At 33.1% G+C, this 22522-nt stretch overlaps 1 protein-coding gene across 1 annotated transcript in view; it reads right to left on the bottom strand.

Moving 5' to 3' along the window:
- Positions 1–465: 465 nt before the first annotated feature.
- Positions 466–22522, bottom strand: part of LOC108783360 (uncharacterized) — a 69238-nt gene continuing 47181 nt past the window's right edge. The window contains exons 3-5 of the mRNA XM_018551909.1: positions 6352–6464; positions 1278–1513; positions 466–583 (exon numbers count right to left, since the gene is read on the bottom strand). Of these exons, the coding sequence (XP_018407411.1) occupies positions 466–583; positions 1278–1513; positions 6352–6464 (467 nt within the window). The remainder of the gene's footprint in view (positions 584–1277; positions 1514–6351; positions 6465–22522) is intronic.

Genomic DNA, 22522 nt, shown 5'->3' with positions numbered 1-22522 from the left:
CCTTTAAATTTAAAACAAAACCTTTCAAATATGTAAAAACTTAAATACATTGCATTTATTTAACGTCAAGCACTCTGTCTGGAACTGCCTCTGCACAAAAAGCAAATAAATCGTTTTTATCGTCCGACATTGCGGATTTATTCAACGCTTAGCTTATTGCCGGTGATTCTTTTACGAAAAGAACTGACTGAATTGGGTGTCGTTTTGCGCACACACTCGTGAATTCTGGACGTGTAAAACGTGACAACAGTAACGGCTGGCTAATCACATATCGTTTTCAGTCCGAGCGCACATGTCACGTCAAGTCTCTCTATCTTGCTAAGTCCACTGAAACAAATGGACGGCCGACGAGAATGTCACATGCAGTTTCCTCGAGGATCACCTTGAGGACATGAATAAACTGATATCTGTACACGAATATTCTCATGCGTTTAGTCCTTTCTTCCAGCCTTTGTTGCAAATTGATCACTGCACTTCACAGACGAAGAAAGTCTCGAAGCTGCAAGGACTGTCATTCCATTTGAGCCCTTTGCCATCTCTATTCCAGAGCTCCAGGCAATGTTCCTCTTCGCCGTTCTCGTATCTGAAAGAAAATGAGAAGACTAAATAAAATCCGCATTATTTTAAGTAAAATTCATAAGGAAATAAGTTATCTAATAATGTATTTAATATATTGAATATTAAAAAATTAAAATTGCATATCTTTTTAAACATTTTTTTTTTTATTTTAGAAATTTGCAATGCATACAAAACATTATAAGACATAATCACTATAGCTTTAATAATTTAATAATTTTAAAAATACATTATAGAAATTAATTAAAATATCTTGTTATTTATTTCTCTGTTTGAAAAAGTAATTATTAATATCTTTTAAAGTGGCAAAATATGTCCGTGACGTAATATAATACAATAAATTTTAATAATGTATAAATACATTTAATTTATTATAATCATACGCGTGTTATAATTGTATTTTCAAAGAAAAAGGACATATAAAATAATTTTATATTACATAAACATATTATAATTACGCGCAAATATCAAAAATATTGCAACACTAAAATACTAAACTTTCTTTTGAAATCACTGAAATCATAGAAATTAAGTTTCTGTTGCCATTAAAGAGTCTCCATGAGAACACCTTTCACCGGAAACGAGTTCTAATGTCTCAATAACTGATTTATGCCAATCGTATCGCAATGATAAGACGAAATTTCCGCGATCAATATCAGAAGCTGGAATGTAAATTGTTTGCGATTGTAAGACACCCTCACCGAAAATTATTTGGTTCGCCGACGTTCCAATTCTCGAACGTGATCGGCCTACCATTAGCCATCCAGAAAAAAGTTCCTTCCTCGGCCTGGTCGGTGCCAGAAGTCCAAAAATGCTCGTGACCGAGACCGAAGTCCTTGATATGCTTCTCAAGTCTATCGTTCTCCTCTTGCGAGGCTATACTCGCCAGATGCATCCCGTGATAACGACAATATTGCGAGGCTCTGTACCAGTTTGCCTACAATGCAAAAAAAAAGGATGATATTACTTTGCTTTAACGTTCTTTCTTTTCTTTGACAAAACGCCATTAATTATACAAGATATTTTGCACAAAGCATATGCAAAATAAAATGTATTAAAAATTGATATAATAATTTATTGTTATTATATTTGTGTTACAAATATCGCTATACATTAAATATTTACGGTAAAATATCTACTATACATGCACCTACTGGCTATACTATATATACAAATAATTTATAAATCATTTATAACGCTGGATAATGCATTAATCCGCGACATAAACAGCAATTATGTACAATAAAAAGGAATACTATGAGAGAGAAATTTGACCTAAAGCAATGACCTAAATTTATGTATTAAACATCACAATAATTATGACAAAGAGAAACATTTGAACTATTGGTAAATTATGTGTAATCAAATTATGGTAGAGATAAGCTGTCATTAACATTCACATTTAACATTCGTGATCGTCGTTGATTATAGCAGATTGGTCGGTATTAATAATTAACAGCATACAGATTGTAGGGGCACATTAATATTCACACTAAAGTTATACAATCGCTATTCCGGTATCGATTTCGGCAGATTATATTCGAGAACCTGTTTGGAATATTACTAACATATTACCAACGAAATTATTTAATGTATCAATAATACAAACTATAATTATTGCATAGAAGTATGAAAATAGAATATATATCTTTATGTTTAGCCAAGTTTAAACCGCAGTATATCGCAATATTTTACGCGCTTGAAAGAAACCTGATGAACATTAAACGTACGACGAATTCGTTCTTCGACATTTCAATATTACATAACGTATCGGCTGTGTAACTTCGGTTATCCGCACTGCATTATGTGATTTTTATGACCGCGATACGTTGCAAAAGCACGAACACCTCTGACTTCATTGACCGTAGTTATTTACGATCGTTACAAATTTCCTCGCGTTTCGTCGCATTCGCGCCTAGTCGCCGCGAACATTTAAGTGCAAAAGTGGTTCTCGGCCATCACACATCGCACTGACGCACGTGCCAAATTCACAGCACCCTTAATAATGCAACGCATAATGCAACAATACAACGTATTTTTTTGCAATAACAAATAATCACGAAATCGAACTGCGATGGAAAGTCACAGAATGTAGTGCTTCTACGAGGGTTTACTCATAAATTAAAAAATTTTTTATAAACATAATTAGGATGCATAATATACGTTTACTGAGAGACTGGGTTATCCACTTGAAATTCTTGAGAACGCAACGTTTCTATTATGAAACGTATGCATATATAGCAGCTACGCTTTTGCAAAGTATTATATTATATATTAGATGCAACTTTCGGTGTGTCTTTATATTTTGATGATTCGCCAAGTTATTACTATTATATTGAACAAAATTTTGTAATAATAGTATTACGATAATAAAGTCAAACTTGGAACATCGGATGTGACTTGTAATTATACTTTTTATTATTATCATTGAAAACACTTTCAAAATATGTATTTCATAAATATTATAAAATATATAGTAAAGTAGAGAAAGTTTATATATATATATATATATTACAAATTACACGATCTAAGTATACCATATATTGCTTTTACATATGCAGGATGTTTAAGAAAAGTGATTATCACACTTAGCGAGAATTTTGCATATTCTGCTTGTTTTGTAGAACTTAATGAATCTTTTTAGACCTTAATCGCTACGCTAATTAAAGTTTGTCCAAATTAACATTGCCGGTAATTAACACCGTTGGTAGCTAATGCTTATGTAAATTATTTGTCTTAACTGCAAAGTGATCTTCATGTTAATGTAATAGACACTAAACTCGGAGTTAATACAATATATGTATAAGTACATATAAGTTAAATTTTAATTAATTTACTTTAATTAATAATTTCAATTAGTATTTAATGACTTTTTAATTAAGAAATTAAAAACTGTATAAAATAATTTTAAAGAATTATCTTAAACTCATTTTTAAAAGAAGAATCGTAATGTTAACATTTGTTTAATTTTTATCTCATCATCATAATGATAAAATACTTTTGTGTTTCCTATAAACTTTTTATTATTCTATATATTTTTTTTCTTGCAACATTATTACTGCAACAATTTTTTTTAGCAATCCACTTTATATTATTATTTGTTGTTCCAATATCTGCGTATGACATATATCGTACACATCTTTCACTTACGCATTTAAACGTTCAGAAAAAATGTATTCAAGAGCATAGTAAATATTGTCTCTCGCTTCGTCAATGTCAACGGTACCGAATTTCGTCGCTGCTCTCTCGTTGCTCTTTCGTCGATCCGTCTGGTGTATACGATGGGGCAAGATGGAACGCGAAGGACGCGAAAAATCGAGTGTAACCTGCCGGGAATGCAAATAAAGCGCAATAAATAGAGCGCCGTCGCGATTGCACGGGAGCGGCCCGACACGACGGCGTTGCATTACCGCTGCATTCCCTTTCCGCTCGAATCTCGCAGCGTATACGCTCTCCTGCGCCGCCACGAAACGTCGGCACGAACCCGTCGTTACTCGTGCACGATGGCTTCGCTTAAGCTCGGTCTATCCTCCCTAAACGAAACAGCAATCGTACGTGACGATCAGTGGCATGCTATTGGCTTTTCGGTTTCGAATAGTGTTTCAGGGCATACCGCGTAACGAAAGAAAATAAAGATTAAAGGGAAAATAATTAAAAAGTAGAAACACATTTGTCCTTTCTAAATGGGCATACATTTGTTTTTCTGACAAGAGAAAACAAGCAAAATTGGAGACTGATATTAAATTGTTATAAAAATACGTATAATATAATTATATGATTATATTAAATATGTAGTTAGAAAAAAGTTTATAGTGTTTATTGAATATATTCTCGTTTATTAAATGACTTTCTACACGGTCAATAATATTGTCAATATTAACAGGCACTGATAATATTACCGATCGTGTGCGATCAATATTTAATATTGATGAACTGACATAGCTAGAATACTGACGACAATTCGGATTTTGATTTTCGAGTATCAGTATTGCTTTACTAAGATCTATGTCACAGTATGTCACAGTATAACGAATAATATACATAAAGTGAAATATATTGCGTCAACAACAATCGTGTAAAGTTGTAAAAATACTAAAAATTTTGATGCATACTGTCAATATTATTAATAGAATATTACTGATCGATATTATTGACCATGTATGTCACCTTAAAAGTAGTAAAAGTACTTTTTAATCTAATATTTTGTTCTTAACTACATTTTCTTCTTTTAAGTACTACACAATGAACTTTATTTCTAATTCCTTGTTATAAAAATGAAAGCTGTTATTAGATGTAAAATCCTTTATCATTTAAAATCTTCTAGTATTTAAAAATTATATGAAGATATATCAACGCATAGAATATATTGAATGGATCTCTTTAATGGATCAATTAATGACCCGTTTATAATGCAACGGGATCAATACACTTTGGTCCATCAAAGACATGCATGAAGGGTACTTATCTCGCTACAAGTCAAACAGACGGATTAATTGGAGCAGCAAGAGAACAAGTGGTATGTTTGCAATCTAGAAACTTGACTTTCACCCCGAAAACTGCCTCCTTTCCTAACTTAAATAAGTTCTCTACTAAAGAGAGAAGCAAACATTCTCTGTCGTCAAGAGAACCTCGAAATTCAGTGGAAAAGTCGGTCATTGCCCGGCAACGAGCAAAGTTGTTTTGCAAGGTCTCGATTAATGGGGCGACGTCTATTATTTGCTTGCGAAACAAAGAGGACTCGTCTTTGGTGATCCGATTAAAAGAGAGGGTCAAGAGAGAAGAAGAGAATCTCCACTTTTTTTTTCCTCTTCGCACTTTTGTTGCGAAAAGTCCGCTTAAACGAACGCCTTTACATCACTTCTATCCATCTCTAGCGAGGTCGCTCCGGCCGGATCCGCAGCAGCGATGGAATTGCGAAATCCGTGTTAATAGCGCGTGAGTCAATAAAAGCGCCTAGGCTATCCGGGAAGCCGTAATAAGGGCGACTCTAATCGATACGATTGTGTTCGCGCGCGGACACGCGTTTACACACGTCAGAACCAGGAATGACGCTCTCGAAAGACCCGCATGAGATCAGCACTGCCTGCGAAATCCTCGAGACAGAAGATACGCTTTCAACTTTATAAACTGTCATAAATTTTATAAACAATTTATATTGAAGTACCTACAATGTGATTTTTACTAATTTATCGTAGAAAATAATTCTATCTTATAGATAAATAATTAATTGAAACAGATACATAAATTATTTCTTTCTCTCTGAATTTGTGCCGGTATAATTTAATACTTGTAGTATAATTAAAACAGAAAAGAATTTTGCGTTAAATGCCAGATTTTGGTAAAAATATTTTATAGTAGAAAAACTATCGTCTAATGCCGACATATGTGTATAACTTTGAAAAAACTTTATTTTATATTTTTTTACTGTGTATTTACGATTTACATTATTTGTAATAATAAATTTGGCGTTTACAATCTGAAATCACTTTTGCTTGGAACTCTTTCAATTTTCCATTACGTGCCAAATACTTCGTTTCTTTCCAATATATTTCACTTCTTTCATCACGCGAGATTCTCTGTTGCAACCAACAGGGTCACTGTTATCCGAAAAGACCCTTATTACTATCCTGGTTCCCGGCATTCGATGCACCGTAAAACCGTCCGTGACAGCAAAGCCGGAAAGTTACGAGCTCGGAAATAATTTGATAAAGTCCGAGACCCGGGTCGGGTCGACGGTTCGGTCAGATAAATCAGCGTAACTGGCAGGAGCGATACCTTGAAGAAGATCCCCAGGTAGTATCTCTTCTCGCCCAGCTTCAGTAAAGGCATCGTCCATCTTGAAGCCGCCAAGCTGTTGCTATGTTCGTCCACACAGTTTGGACAGTCGTCTGCAAAGAAAATGGAAAAGCTACTAATATCGATATGTATGTTGAACAATAAATAGAATGGATAAAAGAAATATAATATAACATGTAATTTAATTCCAATAATAATTAATTTACATGTACACACATTTCTTTATATACATTTTAAAATTTTTCGAAATAATACATTACATTTTACAGCAATAATATTTAACAATCCAGATAACATTTTGTTCTAAAACACGTCTTTTAAATACCTTATGCAATATACATGTCATCTGGGAAATTAAATGACATATCTTGTCTTATAATATTGTATCTACATAACTTCTAGCGTTGATCTATAACTTAAAATCATTACAATGCATGACTTTGATTCAGCAATTTATAATGCATCAGCTTTCTTTTCGGAAACTAATACGTTATGAATTACTGAATTCCTTTCACATTTGTAAACTAATCTTGATTTATTATTAATATATTCTTCTTTAAAATACATCTACTTCAAAAATTTCTCTAAACACTTTATTCTTTTCACAAATTCAAAGAGCAGCTCTGAGAAGTCGGCACCCCTAAATGCGAATTTTGGTAAAATCATTATTGCATTCGTTTGTCCACTGTTTGTCCACGTATGTCCACCCTATTTTTATTATATTTTTCATAATAATGAAAAATAATCACTTGGGGGTGCTACAACTTTTTTTGTGTATAACTTTTTTTTGGAGGGTGGACCAACGTGGACAAACAGTGAACAAACGAAATGCAATAATGATTTTATCAAAATTCGCATTTAGGGGTGCCATCTTCACAGAGCTGCTCTGTGAAGTTGGCATCCCTAAATGCGAATTTTGGTAAAATCATTATAAAAAATTCATTTGAAAAATGATATTAAGACATTCCACCACATAATGCAAATCAAATTAATTCGCGTCAATCTTACACGTTTAATTAAAGAGGGACAGATGGCAAAGTGAAATTTCATAACGGCCTTTTCTTTGACTACCGTTAACATCTTCTTAATCAGCAGTGTATTCGGTTTCTCCTACTATCTGACTATATTAGGAAAATGCAGCAATTGCGACTGACGACTTCAGCACTTGAAATTACGCAACGCGGAAGAGATCACACATATACATATGCGCACATAATTGTGCGGTTGTCACGTCTACGTCTTTACGCATCGTCAAATGTTAAAGTTAAATGTTACTTTTAAGTAGCTATTGGAAGTACAAAAGCCAATTGGGACAAAGTATGATTTATTTATTTTTAACGGTATGATGATTACGTTGCCATGCGGGAATAATTACGCTATCTTTTCTAGGAAAGTGTATTCATGTAAATGTCGTGGGTAATAACAGTAAGATTGTTGCGATGTCGCAGCGTTAAAAAAAAGGCTCAATATTGTCTACATAAATAAACATTTAATTTTTATCATTTCGTTACCAATACGATATACACCTAAATTATAATCAAAATATTTTAAAGCAATATTTGAAATATATAAAGTCGATAATTTTGACAAAGACTCTTAAATATTTTTATTTAAATGTTATCATAAATATATATGAATACATATGCACAATGTGTAACATAATGCTGCATTTTCCTAATTTACTAATATATTAGCAAATGTAGTGAATTAATGTGCCAAAAAAAGTGCAAAAGGTTAATTCATGGAACCAAAAATAGCCTGTCGACTTCAATAAATTTACAGCTAAATAAATTATGTGAAACAACAAAATCCTACAGTCACAATATTACGTAAAGGAATCAAGTTTGAAGCATTCTTAACCTTGGTCAAACAAACGCGATTTATGAAGATACGAACCGTGCTTTGTGTCTTCCCCACGACGATCGCTTTCACCGGCTCACGCACTTCTCGGTCTGATGCGATCCCATTCGAAAGTTGTCTTACAACTTGACTGCCGAGAGATGAGTCGAAGTAAAATGCGAAATGGCATTTTTGCAACGACAGCGGGTGATGATAAAAAATGATTAATAATGTTCGCGCAGCGCAGTAGCTGCCGTTGCGTCACGTCAGGGTGGAATAATGCAACAACGGCGATATCGTGTTTTACGAGAATCACGGAAGTCTGTCGCCGGAGGTTATGTGCTATACCACGCGTAACTGTGCGTCTACTTTATCTTTACCGTTCTATGCAGTAAGGCTGAATTCCAACGGTTCAACCAGCGATTGCGTAAACTGCGAATCTCGCTATACGTCTCGCCGGCGCGACATGAAGTTTTGATAACGATTCTGTCTGTTCTGCTTACAGCACGACGACAGAATTTCTCTGACGAGGCTCGTTCGTTATAACGAGCGTGTTATGCGTGCGTGCGTGCTTGCGTCGCAGGTTAACTGCGTTAATTGTCGCGGCAAATGAAGCGCACTTTTGCATAAGTAGCCGGGAGTGGCTTTTTTCGCATTTTCGCGAGCTCGAGTCACTTTTTCTCATTCATTCTTTTAACTTGCTACATTAATCTCACTGTTGTTAACAAAAATTCGTTGCTATTCTTCCTTCCGCATTTTATGCGTTATACATAAAACGCGAGATTATTGTAGCATTATTACTGCATTACAAGGCAAAATAGATTAGCAGTTACATTTTTTATCGTTCATGTTATCGACAGGTTGATGATGTAAAAACTAACTGCTTTTTGTTCGTGTATGATAGATAGCGTAAAATATTTCCTGGAAAACAAGGACTATAAGTTATAAGTTTATAACAACTTATAAAGAGCTGTATCGATTCATATAGGTATAATATAATAAAATAGCACAATAATGAAATAACAAACAATAACTGCATACATTGCGTATAATGCCAATCGTCTTTATCTATGACTGAGAAAATTTTATAGTTACTAACTGTCTTTTTTATGATACATATCTAAGACATAAATTTTGAGATTTGTTGAATTCTCCTTTATATCCTGGCACCTCATAAAATTTTTTAATTCTCTATATTTCTTGGAATGTTTTATTCTCGCTGAAATTTTATGTTCTTAATATGAAAAGATCTCTTAAATTCTTGTCGTTAAATCTTTTAATGTAAAAAATATTATCATAAAAGTAAATCTATGAAAAACAGCTATAAAACAGCGCTCGAGTTAACTTGACTTGTCGCTTAAATTGAGCAAGGTAATACGGCGAAATTGCGTCGTGCTAAAGTTCGCGACCTTTGTAAAACTGAAGAAGATGGCAAGCAGAGTAGATGACTTCTTGGTTTCATTGGCGGGCTAATTAGGCCGGCGTACTGCATATTTTAATAATCGCCTCGTTAATCTCCGCGCCACGGCGTCAGAAAACATTTCGTCGCGTTAATATTCAGCGGACTTCTTAATAGACACCTCCGACTTTTGCTTCCTGTTCCACTTTTTGGTTCCACAACATCGCTTCTCGTCACACAGATTACAAGATGGAAAAAGGATAAATTGCTTCCATTAAAGGAGCCATTAACGGATCTCGAGCTACCGCAACTTTTATTATTTAAGTTTTGGTATGATTATAGCTCAAATTTTCCGATACCGATGATGGTGCATACACTTTTTTTATTTTTAGTTATATGTATATAAAGCGTATGCTGAATTAATAACAAAAAAATAGTTAGTTTTAATTGCAGCAATTAACGTTAAAAACTAATCGTTAAAAACTAAAGCAGTAAAAACTACTTTTAATTTTTCAACTACTACAAAATTCTCAGCAAAAACATTACATTAATATTAATTCATGAAATTCATATACATTTAAATAATATTAAAAAAAAGTATTATATGTCTCGCGCAAAATATAATAATGGGTAATCCACACGGTAACAACAATAAGAGCTGTTTTTTATAATTTTTTGAATAATGTGGGAGAAAGCATAATTGTGGCGTAATTAAGTGTGCCCTGTGGTACTATGAAAAACCCGCAAAATTCGAAGGATTTAGATGACACTGTCCACACCGCTGTTTATTCTACAATATGCGCATTCTGCTAAATCCGTTGCCCGAATTTACAAATCCACCAGCGGCCATTACTAAACTTAATATATGTCGCAATGTACAACGTCGAGCGTACTGTTATATTTGTAGAAAAATAAAATATTACAAAAATTCTAACAAATAAACTTCAAAATAGTAGATTTATTTCAAATAAAAAAATTAATCTTTTTGCACGACAAGTTTTTGTATTTTGTTAAATAATTCACAGAGGAATAGAATTTTTAATACTTATTATGAACAATTAATAATTAGTACAATTCTAATGAATCATTAAAAGATATTAATATTGAAATTAATTAATTAATTAATATAAAAATAATTCTGAAAAATATGTTTTTTAAACGTAATTTTGCACATCTCAGCGCGATATAGCGCTTCGATAGTACACAAATTAATCAGTTAAAATTTGTTGAAAATGTAACACTCGATTACGATTAGTTTGAGCTCACAATCAAAAAAATAAATGGTCCTTCGATTCTTAAGATGTCAGATTTTATCGACGAGCAGAGCCCGCAGTCGTGTAGAAGAAATGACATCGTAAAATCGAATTTTACGAGTACGATCTTATTCACAATCTCGAAAATCACGTGAATTAAGACGACGCTATCTGCAAATTTAATTATCGTCCACAAGCTCACAAAATCGTTTGATAGTCCATTGAATTATAGTCAAGGAACAAATTCTTAAAAAGTACGATAATAAAATTGCTGATAGAAATGACAGAATTTCGCTGATGCACTGAAAGAACGATTTTGCTGAAGTAAAAATTTAGGTAGTTGCAAATCTAAAAATAATTTTGTTAGACTATCAAAATAATTATATAGAAAACTTGAGCATGATGAGAATAATGCTGTGAAAACTTTCAAAAAATAGAGTCTAGAAATTAGATTGAGTATTTTACATAATTATCTTGAATATAGTCCAATAAATTATTTTTAAATATTTATCTAGCTAAATTTTTAAATACTATAGTAAAATCGTTCTTTCTGTGCAGATATACAAACTGTATTATATGTAGATACAAACGTGAATGTTATTTTTGTACATTTATAACATAAATAACTGAAAATAAAGTGAAAAAATTGTATAAGACTTTGATGCTCATCTTCAAGAAAATAATGCAATCTGTTGATTAGTTTTTACATTATTAATTTTGTATGATAGAAAAAAAAAGTCGAAATTGCTGTTCAAGAAATCGCGTTTTAATAAACGCGATTATACTTAATTTATTGCATCCAATCGATTCGAGTCATGCGCAGTTTTTAACAGTTAATGATTAATATACTACTCTGAAACAACAATACTATACATTGAAACGATTGGCGCTCTGTCGAACATCGCTCGGCGGTCATTTTATTGTATTATGCTCAATCATCTCAAATCGTATTAAATGACTAATGAATGAGTTCCTTAATTAAGGAAACGATATCTCAAGTACATTCTAAATGAATATCAGGCATAAATCAATTTCTCCTCAGGAAATTAATTATTTATCGGGACACGAGTTTAATCACGTCTTTTGTCTTCTGTCTATTCGACGTTGAGTATTATAACTAGAAATACGCGTTTGAAGCGTCTTCAGATCTTAGAACGCTTAAGAGATGAGCATTATTCACAGTTCTAAACGTGAATGAAAACCAATATAAAGCCACTATAAGCTTTAAGTACATATACAGAATCATTGAGTACATACATATCTTAAGTGTTTATATTATAAAGCGAAACTATCCTTGCCGTTTTTTCTTTACCAACGTACACTCGAGTATTAAAAATTAAAAGAAAGATTAAAATCAATAAAAATAAAAAATCAAAGAAATAAAATATGATAAACAGCTTATATTAAAATAATTTTTGCTGTAAGTTTAGTACTGCTAAATGTACGTTTCTGGAAAAGAGCTAATGATTGTGGCAATAAAAAGATGATTGTCCTCAATCATCCCGTTGAATGGATCAAGTATTAGAAATAACGGTGTCTCTGATCGAACTGTCACTTTTAATCGGACGTCAAGAAGATGCTTGATAGTCAACCAATCAGACTATCACCGACTAACTTCCCGAGAGCGACCGACCTTCGTTCAACGTATCCTTGACACGCTTTCGAAAAGACAACCGTCGCCGCCAACGCGGGTCACGTTTAGCGTTTGTATTCGCCGAGGAAGATTTTGCCGAGGATGACAGACATGCCGCATGTGGGCAAAATCACGGGGGCCACGTTACGTAAATGTCCGTTATGGCGCAATGCATACTGATGGGGTGATCAAAGCGAGCAGTCACGGCTCACCGACATGCAACTGCACCCTAGAGCTGTCAATGCACAGTGGCAATACACAGTGACGCACGAGCTAAATAACAACGTACAGTGTCCAGAAAGACTATGACAGTGCGTACGATGACAATCATCTCTATACTCTTTCCGCACAAAATATTAAACGAACCAACAATACACATCACACGTACAATTCAAAATATTAATTATATTTTTTATGTTTTTATCATATCGTTATTAACTTTTAGGAAACAACTTTTGTTTTCAATGCTGAATAAAATAAAAAGAAGAAAAAATGTTCACAATATATTTTAGTGAAAAATTCTTCGATAAAATTGGAATTTGCTCCTTCATAGGAAAAACGGACGCTTTATCCTAAACAGGGATAGTGTTACGTAAAGTATCAGCTTCGATAGTAGAAATATCTTTGAGACTATCCAAGTGGGTTGTCCTTTCAGTGCACTCGCGTGACTCCCAGTTCTATTATGGATCGCATACTGGTATTGCACACCGTCGAAATGGCCGTGTAGGTAGATTCGATACGGTACGATCCTCCAGAATTGGTGGCCACGCTGGGAGCGACGAAGAGGACAGAGAGAAAAAGTGATGGTTCGGGTATCGTTTTCAGCAAATGGAAGAGGCAGGTTCCCACATTCGGTGATAGGAAAACGGCTGCCACCGGCTGAAATTGACTCGTCGAATCGCGACGCGGAAAAGCGAATGCGGCCTCAACACGCGTCGTGATCTCGTCAAGCGTGCAATCGGTATGGACAGAACGTTTCGGATTCAAAAGAATCTGCGTTTCTCTCTCTATGTCTTACAAGTGTAATTCCCTTCGGCAAATCTTCCGAAGGAGACGGACACGTCCCTCTGGCACAATGAATAAATTCCGAATTTATTCGTGATCTGTTTTGAAATTTGCAATTCGCTTTGAAATTTCATGGTATTCTCTCGTGTTTTTTTTTTTGTTTTTGTTTATTACAAACGATTTCTTTATAGTTTGATTGTAGTTTAATAAAATTGTATTTGATATTGTAAAGATATTTATAATATCACTATTATATAATAATTGAAAGCATCACAGAGAGTATCTAATGTAAACTGTGACGTGATTAATATAAAAAATATAACATTAACATTAAGAATATAACTTAATATTTATAATAAATATTATATTTCGTAATTAAATACATTTTTTCTTGTTTTTATTATGTTATATCTTATTACAATAGATTATGTTATAGGAATTGAAGTGTAAATTTTAAATATTTTGTTTATTATTAGTACAATATTAATATCCAGCGGTTTAAAAATAATAAACAATCATTAATAACATTTCACAATTAAAATAATGTTTTTCCTTGTAATTAGAAAATGTAATATACGCGATAGCTTTTTATTGAATATATATTATTTAACAATATGACATTTTAATATCTTCTATAATTTTCTAATATTGGATGAAAGAGAGAATGAGATAAGAGAATGAAAGAGAGAGAGAGAGAGAGAGAGAGAGAGAGAGAGAGAGAGACTGAGACGCTGAGAGAGTTTTTATTAAAACTCATTGTCAGTTAACTGAATTTAATTTAAAATAAATAAATTAATAGAAGGCTCAACAAGTATAAAACAAATTGATTAAAAATAAATAGTATTTAATCAACCGTTTGTCTCAATTCTTGTCTGAATTAAAACATAATATGACTAAAAAGTCATAAAATGGAAAATTTAATCTGATAATCTAGTCGCAAAGTTTCCAGTAAAGAAATGTAAGTATAAAAAAATAAAAGAATTAATATAACATTTTTATGAATCGTATAATAGCTTCTATTGATACAATAATTAGATTTGAGAAATATGTTTTTACTTAATTTAATTTTATAACATAATCATTTATTAATAATGTCAATAATACAATTCAAAATCATAATAGTATTTAATATTTGAAGAGTATTCTAAGTAATTATTTTTGTATAACAGATAGTTCAAATAACAAACTATAAAAGTTTCCAATCTTTAAATATTAAATACTATTAAAAAATCTTAATGTACCTACTTCTTTTAAAAAAATAGTATCAACACTAAAGAAATAGCATTAAAAAGACATTTTCTAAATTCAAAGTTACAATTACATAATATAAAACTTTTTAGAATATCTTCAATTCAAAAAGTTTCCATGAGTAATGATCATAAATCAGATCTTAGAACTCAACGCATCAAACGTCATAAAGTCATAAGAAATAGAAGAAGAAGAAGAAGTGTCATCAGTGTGTAATGACGACTTAAAAACGCCACCATTGGAAAGATACTCCCCAAGTACTTCACCCCAAATACCGAGCTCCGTTATTACTGTTCCCGCCCATCGCCATATTTCCTTACAAGCCTCCTCTCTCAAGAGAATGGGCATCCTGACGCTCGCGCGCCCGGAAAATAGAGTTTACGTAATTTTATCAACGGCCGAGGTGAGAGAGAAGTCGAGTAAATGCGGGGGAGGAAGAAAATGCGGCGGGGAGAGAAATGCACATTGTCCCGGGAGGAGGTCGCTGGCGGTGCGGTCACCTGAGAGAAAGAGAGAAAGAGGCAACTTCGGCTCCTTTTATTACTTCGCTCGATGGAGAGAACCATCGCGTCAACGGAGAAATGAAGCCAATCAGCTTCATCGAAACTTTCTCTCCGGTATGTTTGCGTGGAAGTGGCACTTACGTGTTCTTTCGTCCGTCGCGCGCGGCTGACCTTTCGCGGACGCCACACGCCAGGCTAATTAAACTCCATCGGAGAAAAAGCACGCGCGCGGTGGAAAAGCTCGACCCAGCTTCGTCGTCACCATCGAGCTTTGTCGACGAGTCTTTTATTTTGCACAGGGCGCGATAATAAATGATGCGAGAAGAGAAGCCGCACGTCCGGCGTAACCTCGGTGACGTGAGTGGTGCAATGAGAAATTGCATCGCCAACTTTTGGCATCGTTCGATTACACCTCCGGTTAACGATCTCAATGTCCCTCGAACATCGAGCGAGAATAACATGGATCTTCGGTGTCGCAAAATAAGGATAAAGCATATAAATATTTGAACTTTTCTTCTAAGTTTTTTTATACTCGTGTTTAATTTGCATCATATAAAATTTCGCAAGTGTCTTGTATTGATGATTTTTATATTGAAGATACTTTTATGACTATTATGTTGTTATGAACTGACGATAAGTATTTTTGTAGAAAAAAGAATAATTAGTACTAACGTACAAACAATAATTGACAATATTATGTCTGAAATAAGTCTCCTATATACTTGTTTTATAAATTTATATTTATACATTTATATAATGAATAATATAAGTACAGTGATAATAAATTTCTGCAACCTATTTTCAAATAATTTATTTTTCTTTCGTGCAGATTACTTTTGTAAAATTTATTTCTTGAAAATACATTTTCAACTGTTCTTTAGCATATATAGTTGCAAAGTTAAAAAATGTGAATAGGGGCATTGTTATCTTTCGTACCACACACCACGTTAAAACATTACATTCTACATTTCTTTATGCTTTTCAGCACAAGTATAGTTCGTTTAAGTTTTATATATATATATATATATATATATATATATATATATACACTCAATCCATCAGAAATTCATTCCTGCAAACCGAGTTATTTCCGACCAGTTCTCGATAACGATTGCAGTGCAGTTACTTCGTCTTCCATCTTTCTCCCGGTTATGTCAGAAATTCGATATCATTTTACGGTCGTCGCCGACGTCCCACAGGACTTTAATGTTTCATTTTGCTCAGGGCTGCCTTTATATGCGGCTATTCAAGCGTTTGTCTTTATAAATTCAAGAAAAAAATTATAAATAAAATAAATAATATTGTTTATAAAGTTAAAATTATATACTGAAAGAACATTCCAGTTTTGTTAGAGTATCTACAAATTAGCTATAGATATAGATTTGTAAATAATTTTGTTGGATCATACAAATAATTACTATGAATTCTTAAACTGATTATTAGAATGTTAAAAATTTTTGCAGCATTATTTATTATATATTTACGATTCCTATTTAAATTACTTTAATGCTCAACAAAATTATTTTCAGGTCTGTATCTGGCTTTTATTTTGGTAAAATTATTCTTTTCGTATATAAACATATTATTACGAAGATAAGTGATAAGTTTGAAGAAAAAAGATTATTTAGTTATATGTATATTATTTACACTGTAAAAAATAAAATGTTAATTTTAACTCAAAGACGTTGAGTGGATTTTCTGAGACATGTAAAAATGTTAACATTAACACAAAAATGTTAATTTTAACATTTTTGCATGTCTCAGAAAATCCACTCAACGTATTTGAGTTAAAATTAACATTTTATTTTTTACAGTGTAACTATCGATTATTTGGCTATGTGAAGTTGGCCCCCCCACTATTGCAAATCTAAAAATGACCATTACCATTCGTTTGGTGGTCGTTTGGTGGTGTTTAGTAGTCCATTCCGGACGTTTGGTAGTCAAAGATATAATGAGAAATGTCAAAAGAAGAAGAACGCGCGTGAAGTTAGCCCCCCCATTTCTAAAACTCGGCTTTGCAGACTGCAAATGCAATAATGACTGTAAGCATTCGTTTGGTGGTCGCTTACTGACGTTTGGTAGTCCATTCCCGATGATTGGTAGTCGAAATTATAGGCGGAAATATCAAAAAAAGGATACATGCGTGTGTTTGCCCCCCCCATTTTTAAAACTCGGCTTTGCAGAATGCAAATGCAATAATGGCTGTAAGCATTTGTTTGGTGGTCGCTTACTGACGTTTGGTAGTCCATTCCGGACGTTTGGTAGTCAAAGTTATAATGAGAAATGTCAAAAAAAGAAAAGACTTCCAAACGTCCAGAATGGACTACCAAACGTCAGTAAGCGACCACCAAACGAATGCTTACAGCCATTATTCCATTTGCAGTCTGCAAAGCCGAGTTTTAGATATCGGGGGGCTAACTTCAAGCGCGTTCTTCTTTTTTTGACATTTCTCATTATATTTTTGACTACCAAACGTCCGGATTGGACTATCAAACACCACCAAACGACCACCAAACGAATGGTAATGTAATGAATGGTAATGGTCATTTTTAGATTTGCAATAGTGGGGGGGCCAACTTCACATAGCCCGATTATTTACTTGCATAAAGTAAGTTTTCTTTAGAATGTTATCTATTTTCAGAATTTAGTAATATATACTAATATACACATATTTTACAAATTATTGTTAGAATATTAAAAGAATTCTTTAAAAACAATTAATTCTTTCTTATCTTTTGTTAAATTTTATTGAAAACATTTTCTTTTTCTAAACAAAGAAGTCACAATATGACTGCCCTGTTCTCGCTGCAATTTCGTCATGCACTTTTTTCAGAAATGTACACATATCCATGTGTATTTACTTATGTTAGAATAGCCTACGATCGCGAGATGTGTTCGAAATAGTATCTGAACGTGACGAGAACACGTGGATGGCCACGTGAAATCGATGCAGGACATCGAGCAAATCGATAAGAGGCGCGGCGAAACGTGAGCAGACGTTCTTCACCGCATTCTCTTTCCATTTGAACTTCTTTCTCGCGCAATTCTACGCGATATATAACCTTTTCTTCTTACTGCTTATCTTAAGTAAAAAGGTCACAATTGTAATTTCATAGTCACACTCGATAATAAAAAAGAACCATCTCATTATGATCATAAGTCACGCTCATTAAAATATAATAAATTAACTTCTTGCCATTCTCTCGTGTGATTATAAGAATTATCAGATAATAAATAATAATAGTTATACATATGTTCATTAATTTATTTAAGAGCAGAATTATCTAATTTATTTAAATCATTACCGGTGGTTAATTAAATAATAAATGTATTAATTCAAATATATTATTACATTGTATATCTGTATATGTGTAAAAAATAAATCTGTCACTTGGATGAAATAGAATTTATAATTAAATCGATTTTTCCTTGGCTTTTCAATTTATTAAATAATATAATTTCCATCCTAATAAGATATATAAGTATTTATGTATTACACAAGCCGAAATATTTCTTTCAACGTTTTCTTTTAAATTAATAGTACAAATATAATAACTATAATAATAAATAACAATCACAAGATACATATAGCAGCATCAACAAAATGCAGCAACATTCTGACGCATATGAAATAACACGTGACTATAGGATGACGTTCGCAGCAACGCCATTAAGAGCATATTTCGACTGTTGTAAGCGGTCGGAAGCAGATTATGTTATCCTATTGTCAGACGTATAATCATATTTCACGTGGCAAAGCGCGCACTGTTGACGGCGTAATTAAACTGTGATAAATTCAACGTACGCCATTAGATAATGAGTGCGCCAGCTGGACGTAACGTTGGGGCCGTTTATAGGCGCGTTCGTTTCGTAATTAATCCCGTAAACGCAATAACGCGTTCCGCGGTGAATTTTCCCATGATGGATTCACCACCGCAAGATTATCTGCCAAAGCAAATAACGTTATTGCAAAACGATTGCTAGTAATTGATAGACGCAAAGTACCTGCTTTGATATACACGCTGCGCGCCTCTCGATTACGAAAAATGACAGGATGGCCAATCGCTAATAATTCAACTGGAATAGATGCATTACATCAACCCCGATTACCATAAAAACAATATGCATAAAAAGTTGAGAAACCGTGATATCATGTTTTATTTTTAATTTCTCGCAAGATGACGTCTTTAAGTAACAATTTCATACAAACAATATTTCGAAAACTTCAGTATCTATAGATACTTTAAACAATTTAATATTTTAAGATTAATAAAATTAAAATTTAGAAGAAATTTCTTTTTATTAAATATATTGTAACACATATTTAGTGAGTCTTACAAAAATATTTCTTTCATTTGCAATCGTTCGTAAATAAAAAATTATTTATCTAACAATAATACAATTAGGAAAAAAAACGATCTAAAAATTTCGTAAATTAATAATACTCTATTTTTATATAGAAAACTAAGATTTATTGAAACATCAGAAAAGATTGTCATTGAAGGTAACTAACGTACCTAACGTTACTAAAGTTTCGCTTCATTTGCATCTGCATTTTAATGCACGCTACAATTTGCATTTTCGCAAGCGACAAGGTGCGACGATTTCGCAGTGGTCTGTTCAATACGGTCGGGCGAGGTTATCTAATTTCGGTTTTGTTTTACCGCGGCCGACCACAAACCAAGCACGCCGATGCGTCCGACGGCAATGCAGCAAAGATCGGGCTTTCCTCTTGAAACCGCAATCAGGAGCACGTACATTTGTGCAAGTGCCGCGTAATACTCTCACCATCTGGAATTCCAGTGTGATAAAACAAAAAGCATCGTTTGAACGTCTAATGGCACTGGCTCCGTTAACAGCGTCGCGAGTTAATGCAATTGACAGATAAAGCTACGAGCTTAATCGGAATTTAGTTTTTAGGATTATGTAGTGAGTTCTGTTGTGTGTTACATTGATTTTTCTTATTAACAAAAAAAGCTGTTCACTTCAATATTATTTATGTATTGTAAACCTAACGATTAACAACATTCTTGATTTATGCAAATAGTTGCAGTATAATTTTCTTTAAACTGAATATTAGCATACACAATTATAATACTTTAAAACTTTGAAAAACAACCAAAGTGAATAAATGTCAAGAATTCTGTAAAGAATTTTAATTGTTCAGTCCTGAGAAAGTGTAAATCATATATAGATAGATTGCAATATGTCATGTCTTATACCATAAACAGCAAAGTAAACGTAATTACACATTGATATATAAGATTTCTCACTATTTCAATAATTTTTTAAATGTAAATAGAATGTTGCTTTCAATCGCGACAACTTTGCTCGTTAAAAAATTGAATTAATTTAAGCGTGACGATGTTGTAGTAAAGAGCAAGAGTCTTTGAGATAATGTGCCGGAATATAAGTCATTAGTCTAAGTTCCAGCAAGGAAATATTGCTAAGAGACAACGTACGAGAAACAGGAGGGTTAAGTGAATCTTCTTTATGAGCCATAACAATAATTAGAAACGTTCCTTTCGCATTATGGTTTAAAGCGCAGCACGAAACTTCATACAACTTTTTGATGATAAAAGTGGAACTAATTTAACAGATTTATAATAAACTTTTTTAGAACTTCAGAATTGAATAAAATACGCAATCTCTTTTATAATAAATTTGGACAAAAATTTTTATTATAATATAAGGTAATGTCACATTTTTAATGTTACATGAATCTCATTCAAACTTCTTGTAAATAAAATAACGCTCTCGATATAATAAAAAGATTCATTACTATTATATTATCTGCATCTGTATAAAAATATCTTTTTAAGTCTTGTAATGCATTTATTTTTCGCCTTACTTGCAAACATGATCTTAGTTGTTAACTAAAAATAATACGTACGTCCTCAATCGAGTATATAAACAATGTGGAAAAATATAAGATTCTCATGCTACTGACTTCTAATCAAACTCATTGGGAAATTAGTCTTTTCAAGCGTGACGCGGACGTGTGGCAACTCTCGAGCCTTACGTGTGAGATAAGGCTCCAGGATATGCGTCGTTAGCCCGGTAGCTAGTAGAGGAGGAAACATTCGCGGGAAGAATATTGCGGTATAGAGGTGAGAGAGATAGAGAAAGAACGGCATGCCGAGCTCTGCACAAGTGCAACGTCTCGCATAGAGCGAGCGGAGAGAGTATCTCGTGTCGTGTTGCACTTCCGCTCCGTGAAGTAAATCGTGTGCACTGCGCTGCAACGGACCAACACGGCGGCTGAGCGTAACGCGAGGCGAACCACCGGCACGTAAGATTATGAAATTCGATAGAATAATCATTGTGCTAGCTCCTTAATTGCCGCAGCGTAAATTCCGCAGCGGGAACATTCGTACGAAATGGGCATTCCCATGACACGAATAGTCTCAATAAAACACGCCAACGATCCACAAAAGAGCAAGATTAATTTGTACCAGAGTAATAACAATGTTATCAAAGGAGCAATGGCAATCTAATCTCTTGAATTAAATAATTTAACTTAAGAGAATTCAATATATTGAATTCAACTCAAATTTAGTTTATTATTTACTGTTTTATTATTTTTACCTTCTATATGTCAAAATGTAAATTAATCATTCATTTCTTAGTTTTAGAATAAATAACGTTCATATCAACGTTAATAAACACTTCTCGTAGTAGTAAATAATAAAACAGTAATAATAAACTAAATTTGAGTTGAATTCAATACACTGAAAATTCTTAAGTCAAATTATTTAATTCCATTGTTTTAGTTAAATCAATAACATATTGAGCGGGAATAATGGTGATAGAAAAGATGAAAAATAACTCAAATTGGATTTAATTTGACATTATTAATCAATGTAGTGATATGATAATAGAGCAAAGTACATGATTTATTAGGAATTCAAAAGTTTTAAGGTGACATTGTTAAAATAGCTACTAGGTAAAAGATATATGATGTATGTATATACGTTGCTTTCACGTAGAGCGTTAATCTACAAAGTGCCAGAAGAAAATGAGACTAATGAAAAAGAATATTCCTGAAGGCGGTATTGATTATTGATTATGTTTTCAAGAATAGTAAATTGATTGTGATCATAGTCAGCAGAAAGATAGAACAAATCTATAAAAGTGACGAGGTTACTTTCGAAATTCAAGCGAAAATTCAATAAAGAGAGTGTGTGACCTACATATATCTTTCTCAAAATTCTTATCTCCTAACCAAGATGTTTCATCGACTCTGAATTAAATATGTTTTTTATAATAC

The sequence above is a fragment of the Cyphomyrmex costatus genome, unplaced genomic scaffold, assembly GCF_001594065.2.
Source record: "Cyphomyrmex costatus isolate MS0001 unplaced genomic scaffold, Ccosl1.0 scaffold10, whole genome shotgun sequence".
NCBI lineage: Eukaryota > Metazoa > Arthropoda > Insecta > Hymenoptera > Formicidae > Cyphomyrmex > Cyphomyrmex costatus.
This window is presented reverse-complemented; position numbering and strand designations above follow the sequence as displayed.